This window comes from Haliaeetus leucocephalus, unplaced genomic scaffold, assembly GCF_000737465.1.
Source record: "Haliaeetus leucocephalus isolate CR32 unplaced genomic scaffold, Haliaeetus_leucocephalus-4.0 Scaffold273, whole genome shotgun sequence".
NCBI lineage: Eukaryota > Metazoa > Chordata > Aves > Accipitriformes > Accipitridae > Haliaeetus > Haliaeetus leucocephalus.
Genome location: NW_010972709.1, coordinates 4,367,758 through 4,391,295, shown reverse-complemented (window position 1 = coordinate 4,391,295; position 23,538 = coordinate 4,367,758). Strand labels below are relative to the sequence as shown.

The window sequence follows — 23,538 nt, the reverse complement described above, 5'->3', positions numbered from 1 at the left end:
TTCCCTCACCTTAGAGATACCTTTCACATTTCGTGTCTGCTCAGTAATGAATGGGAGTGTGGGTTGCCTGCAGGTGTCCTTATTCTGCTAGTGCAAAAGTAAAGCATACTGAAGTGTTCTGGTGACTTAACAGATTTCAGCTTAAAACTGGTAATTTACCAAATGTTTAGACAAAGAGGAGGCGTGGGTGAGTTCAGGTGATTTCTGAATTTCAGTTAAATCATACTGGCAAATCAACATCATCTGTTACCTGGGGGTCACCTGGTCAACAGCCACCTGAAATGCCATGTTCTGCAGTCTGCGTCTACAAGGTCCTTATCTGGGCCACTAGCCTTGTTAGGTTTTCTGATCAAAGAGAATAAATTATCTTTATGTTTTTTAAATAAGAGTCTTCTATGGCAACCGTGCGGGTTATGGCCAGAGCTAGTGGGTGTCTCTTTTCTCTGGAGTCCAGACTTAGCTTAGCATTTAATTACAGTTGCCCACTCAGGGCCCTGCTACATCTTTTGTAAAGAAAGGATCTTCTCCTGCCTGACTTAGAAGCCAGAGTGTTGTGTTCTCCCTATTTAAAAATTCCCTGGTTTTACCTGTTACTCTTCTTCAGCTTTTTTGTTGCTCTGCAGCCCTACAACACTAAGGAACATTTTGATTCCTCAGTCACACTGATCATATTTTATTAGTTACATCAGATAAAATTTTCCAAAGCCTGCAAAGCCAGCCAGATACCTAACAACCTTAAATTTGCATGCATGCCTCATTTTTCAGCTATCAGGGAACAGTGCACATACAGGCGGTTGCTCAGCTTTGACACAGACTCCTTGGGAGAGAGGGGCATTTGGCATGGCTGATGCATGTGTGTGCATTTTACGTGGCTCATTCTCCTCCTCTGGGGGCAGTAACTCTGTTAGATTTTAGTCAAACTTTTTCTTCCCTGTCAGCTGATGTGTTCTGGAAGCTCATGCACTTGCCAAATCTGACAATTTTTCTTACTAATTGACTCTAATGTGAACTGCTCTATGCAGCCCCACTGCTAGCTGATAAAAAAAAAAAGTAATGAATTTTTGCTTAACTAGCTGATTTAATTAAAATGTTTTATACTGTAATTGTATGGTTTCTATAAATGGAGAGGTAATTTTGTTTAATGAGTTCCTAACCAAACATAACATTCCTGACTGTATGTAGCCAGATTTGATAAAGGTCACAAACACTGAGATTCCACTGTTTGCTTTTGTAAGTCGTGATGATCAAACAGCTTGATTTGGCACTTGAAATATCATGTCAGGATTGGTTCCCTCTATTCCTGTTTATACCAGAAGTTATTAGTATAGTTTTAGGAGCAGAGGGGGTTCTTCTCTGTATCTGAACACTGTTCATTATCTTTAAAGTGGAAGTCTACTGCCAAAATCACGTCTCATTGTCAATTAGTGGCTTCTCTGCAAACACATTAATTTAATGCCCTTGCTGAAGAACTGTGCACATTGGAACATCTTGCTGCTAAAACACTAGTTTTCAGAGCACTTTGACACAAATCATTCATGAATAGCAATTTATGCCATGATGGTAATGGGACGTGACATGAAGCTATCTTTGATTAAATTTACCACAGCTTACAACTATTAGTAAATAGAGCTAATATAGATAGTCATAACAGATTTCTAGAAGGTGGATAAGGAGAAAAACAGATTAGGGATTCCTTGCCTGTGCAGTTCCTAAAGAATACCTTCACATAGAATGACTGCAGTAAATGGAAGTCTAAAATAAAAAGCCTGATCTTCTTAAAACTATTTTTTTCCTGTCTCCAACTTTGGCGAATTCAGCAATGACCTAAATAAAAAAGAATCAATTACCCTAAAATAAATAAATTTGCTGTTTGTTCTGCAGCCCTTTCATTATACTGTATGAGAACACAAAATGAAATATCTCTCTCTGCTAAAAGATCAAAAACTGGGGAAATGGTGCATTTTGGGAAAAAAGGGCTCATTCGTCCTCCACTGCCATCCCTGATGCCAGCAAAATGTTGTCTCCTTAGAACAGAATTCATGCAAATGTTTATTTTGCAGTGCTCTCATGTTCCCTTTGTTGAAGAACTAAGCTATATTTTCATTGTCTTATTTTCTGTTTGGTAAATATCATTTTCTCCTGTCCTTTCCGCAGCTACCATGGAAACAAGCAAAAATGCTTCAGATTAAATATTTTTAAATAGATTTTTTTTCCTTGGTAGAAAATGGTACCAGTTTTCAAAATGTGTATTGATATAGGAGATGAAGAGAAGTGTTTGAGCAATGGACTAAAGGTGGCTTTGTATCCTGTTGTATTGATAAAAATATATTAAAAACACGTTGCCTCAGTTAAACCCTAGGAGTAACACTAGAAACAGAGCAAGTCAGGTATTATTTCTTTCCTGAAAAATGTCTAGTGCGAAGTGTTAAAGATCCTATGAAAATCATAAGACTGGCATATAAATAAAAGACAGGTTAAATCATAAATAATTTTGATACTTGGGAAATAAAAGCCTTATTACCTCTCCTCCAATTGCAGGTACTTTTTATTCCAAGTGCAAGAATAATATATTTTAGTGCTGAATCTTGAGCATTTCGTTTTGCAGGTTGAGCCCTATAAAATTAATAATCTCCAACAAACATACCCTAAGACACACTGTTATTTATATGCAGAGAATGGTGGCTTATTTACCCAAACATTAGAGTGATCCAAAATGTTCAGCTAAGCAGGAACACAAAATATGATATTATATTATGTAAATGGGTTTGTGATACGCTCTGCTGGATAATAACTTCCAGATGTCTCTGTAGCCAGAGGCTGACGGATATCAAAGGCAGGTTGGCTGGGAGGAGAGACGTGCCAGCTGGCGAGACTGGCTACTGCTAAGTGTAGCGGAAGGTGAAAGCTGGTATTTCTTCACACTCATTGGTTTTATTTGTGGACTGGTGAAAAGTCAGTGGCTCGCAGCCTTCTTTTCACGAGCAGGATAGGGCTCGAGGGGCTATAGGGATCCCACGTGTCCTGTTCTTTCAGCGAATTATTCTTCGACCTCTTTTGTGAGTAGGGGTTGAGTTTAGTCTGAGTCTCCCAACAAATGAAAGGCTGACAAGCCACAGATTAACCACTGGCAGGAGCTTATAGACTACCTAGATGGCTATTCTGACTTATCTTTTATTGCCAGCACTAAATGCAGGCAAGTAATCTCCCTAAGCTCTCAATGCCATGGCGTAAATGGAGTTAGTTGGAGAACCATACAACCTCACCAGTTTGGAGTAAGGTTTCCTAAATCTCTTTGGGTTTAAAGTCTTACAGTCCCTAGGAGTTTAGCTACATGTTCAAGAAAGCTGTACACCTTCTGTGGAGCAACCTTTGAAAAGATAGATCTTTGCACAATCCTTATTGAGACTGTGCCTCCTTCAACCTCGCATTGCTTTTCGAGAGCTTGACCCATCATCTCAGTGAAAGGTTTCTAGTTGATGCAGTATGTTTTTAATTGACTTTGATAGCCCCCAAAAACCCAAAAGAGTGGCAAGGGGAATCGTAGGGTAGATTCTGCCACGCTATACTGCAGTTAATCCTCAGCTCATCAGTGTGAATTACAGGTCAAACTCCGGGAGGATGGTCTCTGAGAGACACCTCCCCTGTCCTACAACCGTTCACCACAAATATTGTAGGTGCACTTTTCAGAGAAAGAAGGATTTTATTAGGAGAAGATGCAATGGCTGCATTATAATTTGCCCACATTGGCGTTGTGCATTCGTATGTCTCAGTTGTGGGCCACAAGCCTGTTGGAAGAGACGCTGGCCAACTCGGAGCAAAGCGTTGATCCCAGGTTTGCAGAATGTAGGCTTTAAATACTACAGCTAGCATAGCATGCTTTGCATCACTTCATTAGCAAGCTCTAAAAAATTCTGCCCTAATACGAACACTAAGGCATTAGATCATACCAAATCCAAATTCATAACAAATTTAGATCCCAGCATGGTCTTTTCTCCTGTTGTTTTTCTTCATCGCACACTTTGTAATCATTTTTTCTCCTTGAACTTGAAGGTTTTAATCTGGTTTGGTTCAGCTGTATTTTTCTATCTTATCAACGTCCTAAAGTAATAGACAGGCATAATTACTGAGTTATCTGACTATTTTATGTCCTTATTTAAATGTCTGTGTATTGCCAAAGACCATGCTTACATGTTCCACGTTTGGTGTTTGATCCTGTTGTAACAAATTATAAACATCACCAAGTAATTTTCAGAATGGAGAATGGATTTAATTTTCCACTGGGCACGTGTTTTATGGACTGGCTTCTGTGTTTTGCTGCAAACGCCCATCATCCTTTCGGCATACATAAGAGGGTGATGGCACCTCACAAAAGCAACAGGAGGGAAACTACCCTAAAGCAGTAGCACTAGAGGTGCTCGATTTGATTGTGAGGACTATGGACAGATTGTGTTCTGATGACACTACAAAAGGTAGAGGAATATTTTATCTTTTGAAAATGTCTGCCTGAAATTCTCGACAGCATATGGCCAGTAAGGCCATGAGAGAAAGAGCAGTTGTTCTCTCAGTGAAAACTGTTACTCAGCAAAAACAGAACTGGAAACTGTATTTTATAATTAACTTAATTTGGTGTCACATTCTGCTTTCGAGTTGAACTTTAGATCCTTGCAAACTTGAAAGTACAGGAGAGTTTTCTGGGGCTCACAGTTAGTCGTTGCTGTTATTCCAGAGATGTTCCTGGATGTTTCAGTCAGGGATCTGAATAGTTCTGGCATTTGTACCCACCAGACTTTGTTACTGCATTTGTCTCACAGCTTTTAAACAGCAGAAAACATGTACAACGTATTTAAACAACACCAGAGAAATTAAGGTCATGAGAATGCATTGTCAACAAATGAAGATAAAAAAGAGCTGTTGTTCAAAAAAAAAAAAAAAAAATTGTTGTTGCAAGACGCTTTTGAAATTCTACATACCAAATTCAGAGTCATGTTGATGATTTATTCTAATGTAGGAAAACATCATCAAGAGTGACAAGCAAGCTAGTCACTGTCTAGTCACCTGCCAGCAAATATTTCATAAAGACTAAAAAGGCTGGTACTGCCTTGCTGAGCTGACACTAATTATTTCAGTATACATGGAGCTTTGGGATTCGTGTTAATTCTCAAGTCTGTCTTTAGTTCAGACTCATTCCACTGTGTAAACTCAGCAGAGCACAAATTATTTGACCACCCTTTCATAATCTGTCCCTACGCTCCCTTGCCAATTATATAAACTGATCCAAATACCTGCTCTCAAAGGATCGCCATTTGGGAATCTCAAGCCAATTAAAAAAAAAGGGGGGATATCCACTTTTCTGTAGCTCATGTCTGGTAGTCCTATTTCGTGTTGACATTCATTTCTGGGTATCTTCTTTAGATAACATTGTTTTCATCAGTGTTCAGAAAAGATACCTTTCTGGTGACAAAACCCTTTTTAGATGAAAAGTCTATCAGCTGTAGCATATTGCATCCCATAGGAAGGATGAGCTCAACAGTACCTACCAATATCCTGAATATCCCGAGAAAGTCTCTCACTGCCACATCATGATTCTGTTTCTTTGGTCATTACACACTTAAGTGAGTATTTTTAGAACAACATCTAAATATTGAACAGTGGTGTAGTGATCTTGCAGCAGCTTAGTGATGACGCTTGTTGAAGGTGTATAAAACAGCATTCAGGCAAACACAAAACAGCAGTCACCTTGGTGGCATGAGTTAGTGAGAGAGGATTTGAGAAAAGTGCCTATGTGTGTGACTGAAAAAGACTGTATTTGTCTGTTCTATGAAAATTCAGCTCTGGAGCTGGCTCATTTTTAAGGTTTGCAGTAAAAATAGCTGCATTTTTGCACAAACGCTTCCAACCATTGCAGCCAGTGGATGTCTGCCCCCCCCAGGTAACACGGATCAGAGCCATGATCAAGCCGTGAGAATGGCCTCCTTGCTGCTATGCCCAGCTCTCGGCGTCCAAAAGGTCCACACAGCTTTGGAGCCACCACTCGGTTCCACATACCGTTTAGTTTTCATATATTATATAATTTCGAGGTGACTGCCGGCTTCATTGCACTTCCATATCAAGAATTAAAATGTGCTAGTAGATGGATTTATAAACTATAAACCCCGAAGCAATGATTCCCACTGAAATCAGTGCCCACAGATAACTGCTTGCAAATGTTTGTAGGATGTTTGAGTTTGTACGTTTGGAGTAAGACAAAAAGTGAGCGTGGCTTAAAATTGCAGGAGCCTCAGAGAATACTTTGATGGTTTTTCCTACGGTGTTCTTGGGTTTTGGGGCATTGGTTTTTGGCTGGGGGTTCTTGAGAAAAATAGCTGAAAACTGTAAAATTCAGAGAATAATATCCCCACTGGATCTCATCTCAAGTGAAGAGAATGTGGTTTGCAATCTTTCTGATTTACAAAAATGTAAACATTTTCTGATGGGAGTGCAGGTCACCATATGGTAAAAAAAGCTTGTCTTTGTTAGTTACCTTTTCTGCAGACTTTCCAGAAGTAATGCCTGGAATCCTAGAAGGCCACAGAGTGTTTAAGTATTGGGACTGGCTAACGTCTCAAGAGCCTCTCCAAACCTACATTTCATTGATGCATCATTCTATAAGGCAGAAATTTTCTAATAATGAACCAGACTCTTTAAGTCCAAACCATGGTCCCACCATTTCTATTTTTATGCCACAGCGTTTTAGTGTTTCCAACACCAAAGTGTGCCACAGGTAGAGTTTTGGGGTTGTGTGACAGGGTTTTGGTAGCAGGTAAGGGGCAGCAGGGCCAGATCCTGTGAGAAGCTGCTAGAAGCTTCCACAGCTCCAAGTGGGACCAACCTCTGGCCTAGGCCGAGCCCGTCACCGATGGCGGTAGCGCCTCTGGGAGAACAGATTTAAGAGGAGAAACCTGCAGCAGAGAGGGGAGTGGGATGTGAGAGAAAACCCTCTGCAGATACTGAGGTCAGTGAAGGAGGAGGAGGAGGAGGTGTGCCGGAGGAGGGGATGCCCCCACAGCCCGTGGTGAGGCGGCAGGCTGTGCCCCCCAGCCCATGGAGGGGAGCGGGGGAGCAGAGGCCCACCTGCAGCCTGGGGAGAGAGGAGCCCACGCCGGAGCAGGGGGATGGATGACCCCCAAGATGGCCGGGACTCCGTGGGAAAGACCATGCTGGAGCAGTCTGTGCCTGAAGGACTGCAGCCCGCGGAAAGGACCCACGCTGGAGCAGTTCATGAGGGACTGCAGCCCGTGGGAAGGACTCACATTGGAGAAGTTCGTGGAGGACTGTCTCCCGTGGGAGGGACCCCACGCTGGAGCAGGGGAAGAGTGAGGAGGAAGGAGCGGCAGAGACAACGTGTGATGAACCCCCATTCCCTCTCCCCCTGCGCCGCTGGGGGGAGGAGGGAGAGAAAATTGGGAGTGGAGTTGAGCTGGGAAGGAGTCGGGGGGAAGATGTTTTAAGATTTGGCTTTACTTCTCATTATCCTGGTTTGATTTCATTGGTAACAAATGAAATTGATTCTGGTTTTTTTCCCCAAGCCGAGTCTGTTTTTTCCCCGTGGCCATAACAGGTGAGTGATCCCTCCCTGTCCTTGTGTCAGCCCAGGAGCTTTTCTTTCTCTTTTCTGCTCCCCATCCCACCGGGGAGGAGGAGTGAGCGAGTGACCTCGTGGTGCTTTGTTGCCAGCTGGGCTTAAACCACAACAGCAGAATCCGTGGTTTAAAAAAAATCACAAAGAAGGACTCGGAGGCACCCGAAATAATGAAAACTGTTTACTGACTGGTATGTGTTACACTTCCCAGGCTGTGTGGGGAGATGCGTATTTGGGATTTGTGTTCAAAACCCCACTCTTATAAAAAGGTTCATTCCTCACGAAGCACTAAGAAGTTGAACTAATTCACCTTTGCAGGCATGGAGCTGACTCTCCCTCTGGTTGCGGTTTGTTTGGTTTGGCAGGATACGTCTGCAGAACCACAGACTGCAGGTTACTGTAACCCTGCTAATGCCAAGGAGCAGGGTAACTCCGTACTATAAAACTCGACCCATGACATAGGCTGTAAAGGAATTCTCTCCCTTTTTTTGTGTTCTGGTAGGTTACGTTTGTTAGAAATTTGCAGAAACTTCTTTACTCCAATGTGCTGCTAAATCTCCCTGCAGCTGGTATAATGAAGACGATATATTCTGGGAGGCATCTTGATTTGAGAGTGACAGCTCCATATATTTGTGAAAATGAAGTGGTAGCAGAGTTGCCAGTAAAGCAACTGTGTCTTTGTGATGCAGAAATATATCATGTTAATAAACGATAATTTTCACAGTTACATGTGACCATTTGCACGCAGGGAAGCGCCGCTGTTGGGAGAAGTCCTAAGAAGCAAGAAAGAAGCTAAGTGGTTTTGCTTTCTTGTTTCCAAAACAGCCGAAAGGAAGGAAGACCGTGCCCGGAGAACTGGTGCAGCAGCAAAGCGACACGCTGCTCCCATGGCGCCAGCATCAGAGCGCTAATGGCCTGCGGCGGCAAAAGCGAGACTGGGTCATCCCACCAATCAATGTGCCAGAAAACTCCAGAGGACCCTTTCCGCAGCAGCTGGTTCGGGTAAGTTAAAAAAAGAAACAGAAATAATAATAATAATGGTAATCTTGCAGTGGGTCTAGTGAAGCGGTAGGTGTGGTCCAAGCTCATGGCCATGGGAAGTCTGGCTCAAAGTACAGGCTCTCTGCTTTTCCTTCCTCATGCGAGAAAAGTTGCCTTTTACACGCTGCTAAAACGCGTCTTTTCCAAAGCGACTTGCCCCAGTTTTCCCTCCCCCAGCTGAACGGCAGCCTAATCGCCTCCTTCCAGCCAGTCCCTCAAGAGACGCTGGCGTTGCTGCCAAGATGGCACTTTGCCCACGCTCTCATCCAGAAAACGGCTGCAGGTGTAAAGCTGGGCTTGGTGACACCCAGCGACGAGGGGGTGCTGCATCCTTCCCTTCCTTCGCAGAGCCGGAGTACAGATGCGTGGCGGGGCTCAAGGAGGTTGGCTGCCTGCCGCTGCTGCAGATGGATCCCTCATCCTCTGTATGTTGCTAGTTTCTTTCTTTACAAGGTTGATCTCTGAGATCAAGTTTACCCGTGTGGTTTTCTGTGATGATTACTGGATGACAGGAAAAGTAAAAGAAGGGAAAAGGGGCCTTTGACAGACACATTTGGTTGCTCTATTATTGCTGTTGGTAAGCGTTAGCAAAATACAAATACATGTTGCTATTCCTCTTGTGGGTGCTGGTTTCAGGTTTTGGAGCAGTAGAAAGATTAGCTGTAAAAAAAGAATTCCCTGGCAGACTTTTTCAGCTCTTCTTTTGGAAGAAAATGGCGACAATTATAAAATTTCAGAACTTATTTTGAGCAACAGTGGTGTGTCATTGGCATCCCTTCCCAGGAAGTTCACCTAGTCATCTTGAAACAGTGCCTGGATTCAAATGAGTTGTCATCATTACCTGTTTCACACTGATTAGCTGATACTCTTCTGCACAACCCACGTCTCGAGGAAGAAAGGAGCTTGCTGAGTCCTTTAGACGTTCAGGTGAACTTTGAAGTGACTCATGCAATGACTGAAGGTGCATGTTTCCAATTCAACAAGTATTGGGTAGACTTGAATTGTTGGTGTAATTTCTTTGTGCAATTAGGGAAGTACGACAAGGAATAAAAAAGTAGCAGGTGCGAAATATTTTTATGTCTGTCCTGGAAAAACAGGGAGGGAAGCCAAGGAGTCTTTGTATGGTCAGGAGTGCTGGGTATGGAGTGACCCATTAATGTGTAGCCCTGCTAAGTTGAAGAAATGTTTGAAGAGGAGAATAACCTGCTGTGTCAAAAATATCTTCCTAAATCAGATTAATAATTTAGATTAATTCCTGAATTCCTGTGAAAAATAAGCAAAGTACTTGCAAAATGAACTTACGCCCTGTCCCACTCCCTGCTGATTTCTTTTGAGCTTTGACTAGACAGCAAGAGGACTTGATTTATAAGGACTGAAATCTCTGTGGCACTTTTCCCCCCACAGACTGGAGATGAAACAGAAGGACTCAAGAATGCAAAACTCCAGTATTAATGAAAGTGACAAATAATAAATTTTATATAGGTACAGGAGAATTGATATTCATCACTTAAACTACCAGTAACCTTGGAAAGATAACCTAGCTGATGGAAACACAGAGCTCAGCGATATATTCCATTGCAGTTTTTAAATACAGATGCTAGAGGAAATGCTGAAAATGAAGTAAAAAATGGGGTGGGAAAGAAAGAAATGGCTTACAAAGGTCTGCTTTCCTTTTCACCTGACATACAGAAAGTATTGTAATGACAGGGAAGATTGTACAAAGAGTGCAACTTGATTAAGCGTGAGACCCCTGATGTTTCAGGCTTGGGTTGAGTTTCTGCTCTTCTGCAGCATCTGGCCCGTTTGCTGGCCCCTGAATGTGAAGCTTGGGTGATTCCTAGCAGGAGTTACAGCTTCCTCTGTTAGACTTTGCTCTTTAATTATCCAGAATAGGACAAATCAACATCTTCAAAGACCAGCACTATCTGATTATTTCCATCCATATAATCTTCAGATTGCCCCGGAGCATTCTGCTGTCTCCTAGATCTAGGTAACAGTTTTGATCTGATATCTCATGCTTTTGCTCACTGGGCACTGAATATTTTTGTGTCCATCTGCTCACAAACTGGAGCTAGAAGTGCACATGGGAAGTTACAGCTCAGATCCCATTTGTACAGAAAGAAGCCTGTCACAGTTTTCTCTGCTACTTTATATAAAGCGTTCAAACCTAACGCTAGTTCCTGGACACTGAACTTTTTTTGGTCCAGAGAGCTTACGTTTTATAGGTATAACTAATGGAAACCAGTCCCTCCATTATCTTTGGTTCTGGTTACCTCCAAGGAGAGGAGGGGACGGCATGAAAAATCTGAATATAAAAAAAACAAAAAGCCCTACCAGAAGTACATTTTCATAGTACCACTTGCTGTTTGCGTTTTTATAGGTCAGACTAATTTGAAATGCATAGGCAAATCTTTCGGGTTCCCTCCTACTCCTGCTTCCTATTGTGAAGGTAAAAATTCCATTTTATGGAAGTTGATTAGTTACTTGTCAGTATTTTTAGCAAGGCTGTGCCTGAATGAAGTTTAAATCATAGCAAAGGTGAATGCAGCTTGATGGGAGCCACATACCTCGAAATGCAGCCCTATCTGGTTCAGCTGAGATCAACTGTAATTCTCTGCTCATTAAACCATTTCATTCTGATAAAATACATTAAATGAAAAAGTTTTTAGAAAAAAAGAAAAAAGGAAGACATCACAACATTATCCCTGCCAAAAAAAACCTGTTAATTACAGGGAGGTTTCTTTCAAAGGAACATCCATGTCTGTTCATATACATCAACCACACTAACTAGGAAATGTATATCAGAAAAATGCTATGTAAAAAAATAATAATAGGAATTTCTGATTAGCTTTGGCTGCTGAAAAGATTTACTTATTCTTCAAAGCGTTTAAATAAACATCTGACGTATAAGCTAAAAATAATTTTTATTGGTATAAAAAATGTTTTGCAAATTTTAGTTTTGTCTTTGAGCTGAGAAAAGTTATCAAATTTTATTGATATACACTTATTTATTTTGCAAACATTTATGAAAATCTTGGGTTTAATTTCCTTGTGCTTCACTTCCACCTTTGTATTAGGAATAATATTTTACATGCTGTGAAATATTTTACTGTAGTGAGGATAATTTCATTACTAATTGTCAGGTACTCTCATTATTATAACTATGAGGTCCATAAAAATGCCTATTAAAAATACAAAAACAATATGATATCCCCCTCCTTCTCCAAGCAAATGACTCATGCAGGCACACTGATCAACTAAGATAATATATTAGTTGCACCCTTGCTGAGTACCATCTATTTTCTCACTGACTCATCCTTTTTAGCTACACGTGTAACTAATTCTTAATTATCTATTATCTAATTATCTATTAGCTAATCTTGTATTTCATCCTCTTTTGAACTTCAAAAAGTATCTCAGTTTTGGATCCACGTGCAAGTCTCTAGCTTCTTCTAATAGGAACCATGAGTCAGTTTTCAAGGCTGAAGTCTTGGCCCATCTCACTGGGCTGCATGAAAATCATTCATTTAAAAGACCGACGGTCTTGTGCAGGACCAGCCTTTGGTCATGGCATGCTCAGATAGCGGGCTCCTCCATCAATGACTGCAGCCATATTCACCTTTATGAATGCTTCAAACTTCCAACTTCGTCTCCGTGACCTTTATAGAGCTCTTATGAGCTGCCTGTCTCTAACTTCATCTGCATAGACCCTAATTTTTCCAGTTTACTTTTATTAAACTTGGAACTGAAAAAATGTGGTATTTGCCCATTAGATCTCCTAGGATAAATAAACAACTTGTTCATTCTCGTTACACCGGCATGAAAATCCACTGAGGATGACCGAGACAGGATCTTGGTGCTCTTACAAACTGCCTTGATTGCGTGCTACAGGCACAGCATGCTCTCTCATATCCGAGCGCTGGTAATCTCAGACACAAGAATACTAGAAATAATCTAATGTGTATAACAGGGAATAAGAGGGAAGAATGCCTTTTATGTAAATTTAATCAGAAAGTCCTGAAGTGGTTTGGAAAGTTGGCAGAATATAATATACCTGAAGACTCTTGCGTTGCTTCTTAGCAGAGGTGTCATTGATTGGTTGGGTTTTGTGCAGCACCGTGCATGTTAATGGAGCAGAGGGCTCTTCTCAGCGCACTGGAAAACCCTGCAGTGGACTCCTGGGTGGCTTTAGCCCATGTTAAGCTGTATGGTGAAATGGGATACTTAATATGAAAAGAGTTGATAGCACACTCAAGAACTCCACAGCCTGTCTGTGTGCCGTAGCCCATCCTGGCACAGGAACTCGGTGTAGTGAGACAGTTCTCCAAAAGTCTAAAAATCCCCATGTTGGAGATACACATGAGATATACTGAGCTGCGAAATCCCTGCCGGCTTGGACCATGGGCCCTCAATATTGCCATTTCCTTTGCTCATCATGGCTATTTCAGCAAGCACCTTTGCACTGTTTTAAATAGTTTTATTGTAGGAAATCCCTCATGCCTCCTCTATCAACCACATTGCTTACTGCTGTGAAATTGGCAGTTCAGAATCCATTAACTCCCAGCTGCAAGACAGATGGCATCTGTCTGTGGTGAGAGAAGGTTTGTTGAGAAAAGGCCTTGCAAATGCTTCCCAAAGGACATCAGACCTTACTTTTCCTGAGAGACACAGACAGCCTTGATTACAAATAGGCCTAGATCTTCCTTGTTCTTCACTGGAACAGGTGTTTCTTTTGCCTTACCAACCACAAAAAAAAAAAAAAATTTTGCTAGTTCTGGCTTTCAGTACGTCTTGTCTTTGGTACCCCTGGGAGCATCACCAGCTGAAATTCAGAAATTAGGCGATTTAGTCTTTATTGTGACAGCCAGACAGAGATAAGAAGGAGCAAGCCCAGAGGGTGGAGAGGAAATGGGACATTGTGCATGTTGTGTTGCTCTGGAGAGGCACAGCCTTTCTCTGAAAGCTGGTTAAAGAATGTAGATTGCAACAGCTCTTGGCTCTTGACTGTGATTTCACGCCACAAACCAACCTGACACCAAAGAGAGAAAGATTAGCAGGAAAGTGATTCATTAAGCATTTGTGTTGCCACGGTCTTGGCTCTGGTATTGCTCTGTCCTCTGTGTGTGTGTTACCAAACCAGGACTTGGCACTCTTGGAATGAAGGGAGAAAGGGAAGATGACACATTGCTACTTTCTTGACACGTCCATCTGGAATTTCTTATAAACATGCTGTTTACAGCAGGTGCCTAAACATATACCACACACTATATATATATATATTCCTCAAACTACATTCCTTTGTTTGCATTCTCCCTGGCATATGAAGATGTCATTCTTAATCTCCAGCGTTTCTCAGAAATAGAAGGCCAGATCCTGATGTAAATTCATGCATCTCTGCCAAAGCTGGTGGGGCTCCACCAGCGTATACCATTTGGGAATCTAGGTCGAAGCAAGCAGATGCCCAGTGCTTTATGGGCTTTACATGCACGCGCACATACAGCATTATGGATTGAAAAGTGCAGCTACAGCATAAATGCTTCATTTGAAATTCTCTTACAACAGCATTCAGGCCTATACTGTAATTATACATATTGTATTTCCTTGTATTCAGACCCATGGGGAATTTATATTGTCCTTGCTAAAGCCAGAGGGACTGAAGGAAAGCAGTCATTTAATGATTCAGCTGTCTTGGGCTCTATGATTTAATCAATCATATGAAAGAAATTTTTAGATTCTTTGTGTTTAGAGTTCTCTTGTCTGAGCAGAAAATGTTCCCTTTTTGAATTGCTTTAATAGCTGTATTTATGCAGCTGAAAGTTCCTTAAGAAATGAAAGTAAAATCAAATTGCTGAGAATGCCTAGATAATTTATCGGAGAATATTCAATTAGAATATATTAATATTTTAGATTTCCATCATTAATTTAATATTCAGAGATTTAATTTAGTCGTTGAATTGCTGTAGTGCCATGCGTGGGTAGATTGTTAGGCTGAGTGCTTAAAACACCTGCCACAAATGGGTGAATCTCACTTCGATTCCCAGGAGCACAAATGCCTTTCTACTGACATAAGTCTTGCAGCAAAAACTCAGACACTAAATCTCGCCTGTGCTCTGCATTTTTCCATAATTGCAGAATGGAATAATACAATCTTCTAGCAGAAATAAAAGCAAGGGCCTTGTTTAGTTATGCATTCAAATCCAAACTGAGGGGTGATTTGGTGCTTTGTGGTTCTGAGTTTGTCGGTGCATTACTGAAGAATTTCATTTTGCCAGCCCGGCCTCGTTACTTACTCAAGGAGAACCATCGTAAGTGAGGTTGGGACTTTAAGGTCATTGACACTTTGCAGACAAATATCAAGGACTCCCATTGCCCAGTTCAGCTAAAAATACTGCCCTTGAGATTTTGCCATTTTCCAGGATGCTTTGGGAATAGTAACACGAGTGGGAAAAAGCTCCACTAAATAATAAAAAAACACTAAATTATAAAATGTCATGTGATTTGGAAGTGATACATTTCCATCAAATATAGTTCCAGTTGCACAAAAGAAATGGAACCACTTTTTAATTTCCCACACAACATAAAAACTGAGATTCTCAGAAGCCATTGGCAGCGATGAGACTGTTCCCACTCTGATCGGGAAGTATCAGCATGAAATGTCAGAAGTCTCAAAATTCATTGATAATATTTCTGATTTTCTTTAGGTTTAAGGAGAATCTCAGGGGTTGATTGTTTATAGTATGGGTTAAAGCCACGTCAGGGTCCAGGTGCCATCATTACAGGATCACTGTTTGTGCCTGGCACTTGGTGTCTTACAATGTACATCTATGTACTTGGATTATTACCTACTGTTGGTACAAATCCTGGTCAGATTTGTGTTAATAGAGATATGTACAGTCTTTGCTTAGATATTTTTCTGTACAGGATCTGATCTTTTAAATCTGTTTGCATAAGTGAGGATTGTCTTTCTTTCACAAATAAGAAACCGAGGCAGAAAAGATGAGTGCCTTTGTTCAAGACCACAGAGCTGTTGCCATGGCCATGAGCAGCACTCTCTGGTTATTGGCATCTGGGCCTGTCCTTGGGTTATTTGAAGAATCTCATAATGGACTCAGGTTTTATCAAGTATTCAGAAATCTTTTGTTGGTAGTTACATTCAGTCACTTCATTTTGTGTCTTGAGTTCAGCTGCTACATCTGTGTGTCGGGTCTGCTAATGTACAGGCTTGATTTTACAGTGATTCAAAGGTGCTTGTCCGCTACGATCCAGGGGCTAAGCAGCAGCTCCCTTTCTCTGCTGGCTTTCGTTGATTCCTCCGCCACCACCCCCATCCAGCCCTTACCTTTTAGCTCCTGCTCCAAGTTCACCTCGGGAGCAGGAAATGTAGGAAGCACAGAAGGATAAGTACCCCTCGCCTTGAACTGTCGTACCAGGCATACTGCAAAATAGTTCATCAATCACTCCAAAGAGTATTTAGCTGTAATACCCCATTGCACATATTGCAACATATCATTACATCCCCATCCTCTCCAGAAAGTGAGATAACTGTAATAGCCGCTCAGTACGGCTGTCATTATGTGTAGAGGCAACGACAGGAAGGCATAGTCAGAGCTAATGTACACAGCTCATGAGAGCTATTGAAAATCTGTAAAGACAGAGTGTACACAAAAACAGTGGGTTAATTTGCTAAGAAAAAAGCTTTAGTTTTGCTCATGCCTTTTCCAAAGAAAAATAGTAATAATGAAAAAAGCTGAGACGCGAACAAAGAACTTGCAATCTGCCTCTTTGCTGCAGTAGTTCATTATTTAACACTCATCACCCACATTAGTAATAGGTTACTGTGGGACTTGGCTTCCTTGATGAGTTGAAATGGAGTCCCAAAGACATAGTGGCGCTGTGTGGGTGTGAGTTTGGATTTGCAGAATGATAGTGCAGATATAACCTTGACAGCTAGGCTGTTGCTGAAATTCACTGTATCAGGCTGGAATGAGATAGGAAGCAGAAAACCCATCCACGCTTTTTCTTTCCTTACTATTGCATATGTCTTGCTAGTCTGCACTGCTGAAGAATTAAATTCAGCACCCTGGAATTTCGGATGTCAGCTTTTAAGATTTTAGAGAATTTACTCGTGGGCTAATTTTAAGCTTTCACTGCTGCAGTTAATTGTTTTATTTATAACTGCTGAGATTTTCAGTGATAAAGGTATCACCATCTAAATCCTCTCTCAGCTGTCTCTAATGCAGACTGATGAGAGGTGTAAGCCATGGTTAGACGATGGGGCAGCAGAGAGTGGATGTGCAGCAGTTTGCTATAGTTTCATTAAAGGCCCCATTTCTTTGCAATTTGTTCTTTCCTATAGCCCTTACTGTATTTTTAATAATTACCATATTTTTAATAACATTCATATTTGTTGCTAATTTCCTTAATTTAAAGGACATTTTCCTCCTATCTGAACAGTTAGACAACTTAAAAACAAACAAACCCTTGGATTATATTAAGGGAAACATTTTGCCCAAGGCAGTTTGGGTATCTGCAGATGGTACTGAACATTTTGGCCCTTGTTCAGCAGAGATTTTAGTACGTGCCTAAATTTGAGCCTTTAAGTAGCTCCAGTGGCTTCTCTGAGTCTATTCAGTGACTGGAAACTAAGGACACGAATAGTGCCTTACTGGATTAAGACCAAGCATTCAGCATTATGCAGTACCAACCTCTTTGGCCATGCTTACAGTTTTTCTTTGATTCCTGATTTTATTTACATTTCTCTGCGCGTACTGCAGGCGTAGAGACCACATTTCCAGATGTACACACACCTCCAAGCCTTTGCATATGTCATGCAAGCATATTCCTTTTTTTCCTAACAGACACCAAGCCAGAAGCCTGCCCTGAGAAGCCAGCCAGTAGACCTGGGTTTCCTATTTTTGGCACTAGATAGAGACCTGAATTTCTTTTCCCTCCATGAACCAAGAGGAACTCCTGCATCCCCTAAAAGCCCCTGCAGCAGCTGGGCAGTGTGAGCTCACCCTTTGAGAGGGACAGGGGTTTGGCCACAGGTGCAGGAGGTTTCATCTTCCTCTCCGTGGAGAAATGAGGTGTGTTTGACTGCAGCTGACCCTGACTGTGGGTACTCTGTGGAAAAAGCCTCTAGGAAGAGCAGGGGCTGTTTATGCTTCATTAAGGATGAGGGAGATGTGCTGGTAAAGGACTTTAAGGTGAGTGGCTTTTGAGAGCATGGTGCAGGGCTCAGCTAGAAGCAGCTGGAGGAGAAAGCAAAGGAAGCTGCTCTGACCAAAGCTCAAGTGTCCTGTGTAAAAGAGAGCAAGCCTAGCAAAAGAGTGAAAATGAGGATTTGGTGTGGCTTGTAGCGTTATTTCATATCGACGGAGGGCTGCTGAGCGTGCACCCACACAGCCCTGGTGAGGCCCTGTGCTGCGTGGGGTTGTGCTTTATCGCTGATCTATTCCTGGACGTCGACAGGCAAGCGGGGAGGTAGCGTCTGGGGGATGAGGACTCAGCATAGGCTATTATTCCAGTAAGATGATGTTTTAGAAAACTTTCATGTAACACGTATAAGGAGTCTCTTCCATGCCTCGGGTCTGTGCACGGTTCTGGGATATGTATGTAGAGATGCATATATATGAGAGAGACCTGGAAAAAAAGTCATGCGGAGTATTCAGCTGTGTCATAACGGACCACCTGGGTGTGCCCTCCCCTTGTAAGCCTTTACCTGAGTAATTCCACCCTGGGGATGGGGCTTTGGAGACCAGGACTAAGCTTCTATGGCTCAAGTTATAAACCCCTAAACCCAAAAGTTTCTGGTGGAAGTATTAAGAGACCCTTAAATGCTGTAGTGCTGGCAGGTGTCTCTGGGACAGTTCACCTTCCTGACTCCTTCTTTCAGTCGTGATCTCTGCTCGTTTTAATCAAAACATTACATGACCCAAGGAGGTTTTTGCGTCTCTGCTTGGGTTTATAGCCCTTTCAGGCTGTTTTGCAGTTGGCTTACTCGTTTGACTTGTGCTTTAAGGCTTTGTGAGCTATAACATTTATTTAAACAAAGAAGCTAGTTTTATCGTTGTAAAAAGTGGGGCAGTTTAGGAAGGAGAAAGGCCATGCGGGCTTGTTGTTTCTATCCAAAACATGAAAGTCACACGTTGTGTTGTGAAAAGATTGGACATAGAGCCTGTGGTTTGCCCCTTTAGAGGAACTGGCAATCCGTGGTCCTCCTGCAGCCCCCACTGCTAATGAAACTCCTCTGGGGGAAGAGGTAGAGCTGTGGTGCCCCGTTGCTACGGGATTACAAAAAATTCAGTGGAAATGGTCGATTTGCTGCATTTCCAAGTCACTGTGGAAAGTGTGGCAGCTAAAAGGCAGTGTTTCTGACCACCCTGTAAGCTATTTGGAGTTATTTCTGAAGTAACATCACTGGAAGGAAGCATATTAGTAGAGAGAGGGAAAGAAATTAAGATTAAGGATCTGCACTAAAAAGTGTTGCTAGTTAATCCACAGCCCTCTGAAGGGATTTCTGTGAGTTGGAAAACAAAAATTAATGTTTGGCCAGCTTACATTTTCAGTGGTGTGGTTTGCAGTGAAGTGATGACACAGTTTACTTACCAGTAAATGGTATTCAACTGCATCTAACAAAAAGAGATTAGAGTAGAAGAATCAGACATTATCAGAGCGTAAATCTTTTACGGAAGATTATAGCAGTTATTTATTATTTGAAAGCAAAGAATTGAGAAGCAAGGTGGCAGTTTTCTTTCAGTGATGGGAAATGCACCCTCTAATGTCTCCAAGGAAAAAGAAAGTGCTGCACCAAAGCATTCACATTCAGCTTGATGGCAAAACCACTGTTCGTTAGCATCTGTTTTTGCAGGGAAACTCCTGTTAAGAGAGGAATTTAAATATCGGAGGAAGCATTTCCAACAACTGTCTGGGTTTACCGAATATTTTTCAGACAGTGTTATCTTTATGGCGCAGATTTTTGTATGCGAAAGGAAAAGGCAATTCAACATTTATGAAACAGCTGCTGTGTCTTTTGAGCACCTAAGGGACAGAATGACACAACATACATGTATTTCTGAAGTCGTTAAAAGAAAAAAAAACTTTGTTACTCCTTTTGAACAATAACCCATGGTATCTACAAGTATTAAAATGTTTTCTTATAATTTTTTAATTAGACATGAATACAAAATTTAACATTCAGGTATAACATGCTATTAGGAAATCGGCTCTTTTTTCTTCTCTCTTTGTATCCATCCAGTTGTTAAATGTTCCTCTCCCCCCCCCTTTTTTTTTTACCCTCTTGTTCTTAATGAGACTTCCTCCTTCTCCCCATGACTCTTTATGTAAGCAACCTTAGCTCTTGATTAATCAGTAATTAGAGAAGGAGTCATACTGATTTCAAGTCTCTAGTATCATACTCTCCAGCTGAAATTCAAAACTAAAATCTAAAGGAAAGCCATAATGTCAATATTATGCTATGTCTAATCATAAGATGACAAAATCACATCAGAGTCAGACCAGGCAATATCTATTTATATAAGCACATATCTGTCCTGCTTGATATCGGGTGTAACATAATCATCATTCTCTCCCATGGCTGCTTTCCGCACACATTCCCTGTTATTGCCTGCCTTTGTCATGATCAGCATTCAGTATTTCACCTTAAAGTTTACTACGCCCTCTGTGTCATCCTCTCTGACACGTACTGTTTCACTTCACTTCATGTTTGCTGAGCAGTTAGGGCCTAATTCAAAGTTTAATGAGCCCTCATTAACCTCCGTGAGCTTTGGATCAATCCCTTGTAGTCTAATACGGTAATAATGCCAGGGTATTATGGAGTTAAAAGCTACCATACAGTGGTCTGAGGATAAAGTCACTGCGGGCGTGCAGCTTAATGGGGTATTAATTGGATAGAGGGTATTCATAAGTACTGAGCACTGAGTGTGTATATTGTTGAAAGAAGAGACTAAGTGCTGAATGGTATGGTCTTAAAGTAAGGAAAACTTGAGTTTCCCTTCGCATTGGTCTTTACTATAACCGTGCATCAGGCATTTGTGGAGTTAATGCAGATTGGGAAGAGTTTTCTGACCCACGTTAATGGGTGCTGTCACTCACAATTCATCTTCTCTCTTGTAATCCTGTTCTGAAGTTCTGCCTGCTTTGGCTCGATCAAAATTGTTCTTCAAGAAACAAAGTATTCGCAAAAAGGTGGTAGCATTGGAGGGGATTCATCAAAGGGAGCTGCTAATTACACACAACAGCTTTTTCATTTCCTTTTTTCTTCTCTGCGATAAGGTGCTTTCAACACATCATTTAAAGTAACCTAAAATGTGTTGTCTGAGCTCTTGATGCCGGTAAGGCTGCTGTAAGCGAGCCATTGAGGCTGGCTACCTATTTCTATGGACTGCTTGTAATACTCCCTTGAGGCTGTGCTGATAGAAGACCTATGCCAAGGCATGTCATAGCAGCTCATATTAAATATTTTATTCTGTTTTCTCCTTTTTACCCTGTCCAGATTTTTAAAGATCCTTAATTCTCGGAGATGCTGTATTTCTTAAGAGCCACAAACGGGAGCTGCTGGAGCCAGGGGTAGGCGAAGGCTGCATGTAGTGGGGCTGTGCACGGCTCTGCTCTCCAGACCCCTTGTGCTGCAGCCTTCCCGTAATTTGTTTTGTGTCCCATTCCCATCGCCCCTCTGGAACCTGACCAGGGCTCAACATCCAGCCGACCCGCGCAGCGGCAGAGCTTGCCTCTGCCTGCAAACACCGCGTAAGTTCAGCCTGCCTGACTTCAGTCACAGCACTTACCTGCATTGCCCAGATTACCTGTCTCAACGACGAGGGTGAGAATGCTGCCGTGCCTTGCAGGGAATTTGTGAAGACAAACACGTTTCTGTATTTCTTTGTGTCGGGAGCAGCGCAGTGATGGAAGCTACATCTCTACCTCAGGCGGTGTGCGGGGGAGAGTCGGGCACAGTGAAGAATTAATCCTTGTTGATTTAGGTTCCCTTATGGGCCAATGGGAGTTAGATACCTGGGTGCCTTAGCAAATCCTGCCTCATGCCCAGCTGTCTTTAAAGTGTGGATCTTTATAGCTTAGGACCGTTTTCCATTTTTTCTCTGCTGTGTCAGGAGATAGGCCCTTAGGATAAAGAAAAACAGAAAGTGGGAATGGCCCTCCTTGACTTTTTATGCTGTTTCAGACCTTTAAAGTTAAAAGCCCTTGAAAGAAAGAGCATAGCAGTGTGGGAATATCCGCAGGGGAGGAGTGAACCTCGATCTGAGGCTGCGGAGCCATTCCAGTGCCCTCCCAGTAACATAGAAAAAGGGAGACCACGGGCTCAGACACAGACCCCTGAGTAGTAACGACACGTGTGGACAGGGATAACCCCCGGCTCGTCCTCAAACCTGCTTGGGCCTGATGGAGAGAACAAAATCTCTCGGCAAAGCCAGTGGAAGTGGCCAAACCAGTCCGCACGGACGTGCAAAGAGCAGCAGTGCAAGGCGGGATTGCTGTCGGTGCTCTCTATCCCAGGGACGCTGGGTCCCGTCTTCGCACCGGTCTGACTTCAGCAGACTTGGCGCTGGTTTTCACAGCTCCGTGGCAGGGACGCTAGGCTGCTGCCGCCTGTTGTTAGCTGTTGCCATGTATGCAGCTGTGGAGGGGTTTGATATTTTGACATTGTCTTTTCGTCAGGGAAGGAGAACTGATTCCTTTCACTTATTTATCCTAGATATTCTCTGCGCTTCTCGCTTTTTTAAAAGAGTTATTCCTTTCCTTCTGTGAAGCCACAGATGTAACAACTCTTGTCTTCCCCCATGCAGCCAAGTGCTTTTCCCTTTAGGCTGGTGACGAGTCACTTTTTCTCCATATAGCTAAGAAAAAAAGAACAATCACATATGTAACCATTATAGAAATGTTTTTCTGGAAACTCCCAATACATGCTAGCTCCAGAAGACATGTCCCAGTTCTGTTTTATTTTTAAGCAAAAGGCTGCGTAGTAGTTGTCTCTGTACTGCCTGTGCCAGCCTACAGCTCTCAGCACCAGTTCTTGCCTATCCTAACTCCATATGTGAACAAGGCTTGAACATATATGCTAAGAAGGACCAGGAAATTCTGCTTGATTTGGCGCTGTCCTTTTTATTCTTCAACTGATTAAGCAGCTGCTAAAATAAGCCTTCCCTTTGAAGAGTTCTATAATGCCCTTCTCTCCCCTCCAGAGCAATACTGTAGCCTACATACCTGCCTTCCTCATGTCTTGACATTCACGCTGCTCTCCTTAGACTTGTCTCCTGGCCCTCCATTTCAGGTCTTACCTACTTAAGCCTTCGCATTTTAATTTTTGCTCTTGTGTGTTTCTGGGAAGATCTCCCCATGTGTTTACCCCATCTCGGATGGTACCCACGCTGCTGCTCAGCCATTCAAAATCAGGAGTCGGTCACAATCCCTGAAAACTGTGAGGTCGGGTGAAGTCTTGTCTGTCTCTAGTTCTTGCACCTTCAGTCTCCAATCCTATGTCACTCCAAACCTTTCTTCTCAGGCATGAGAGTAAGAAATGTTAAAAAAATAAAATAAACGAACAAGTGACTTGCAGTGACTCCAGGAATTGAGAATATAAATACAGAACAATCTGTGATGAAACCCTGAGCATTCCCACCTTTGTCTATACTTGGACTTATGTACTAGTTAAAAGTCACCACTCCAGTCTTCTTGAAAGGCTGCTGTATTTTCTTACAGGACAGTGTGGGTGGAAGTGTGGACATTTTACAACTGAGGGTATTGCTTTATGGGTTGAATCAAAGTGTGGGAGATTTCATTAATCTTTTTCATTCAGTCTTTCTGGTTCAGCTTTTTTTATTTATAATTATATATCTGTCTGA

At 42.1% G+C, this 23,538-nt stretch overlaps 1 protein-coding gene across 1 annotated transcript in view; it reads left to right on the top strand.

The window, feature by feature from the left end:
* CDH4 (cadherin 4, type 1, R-cadherin (retinal)) overlaps window positions 1-23,538 on the top strand; it is a 460,866-nt gene that overhangs the window by 288,557 nt on the left and 148,771 nt on the right. The window contains exon 4 of the mRNA XM_010569772.1: window positions 8,444-8,620. Coding sequence (XP_010568074.1) covers window positions 8,444-8,620 — 177 coding nt within the window. The remainder of the gene's footprint in view (window positions 1-8,443; window positions 8,621-23,538) is intronic.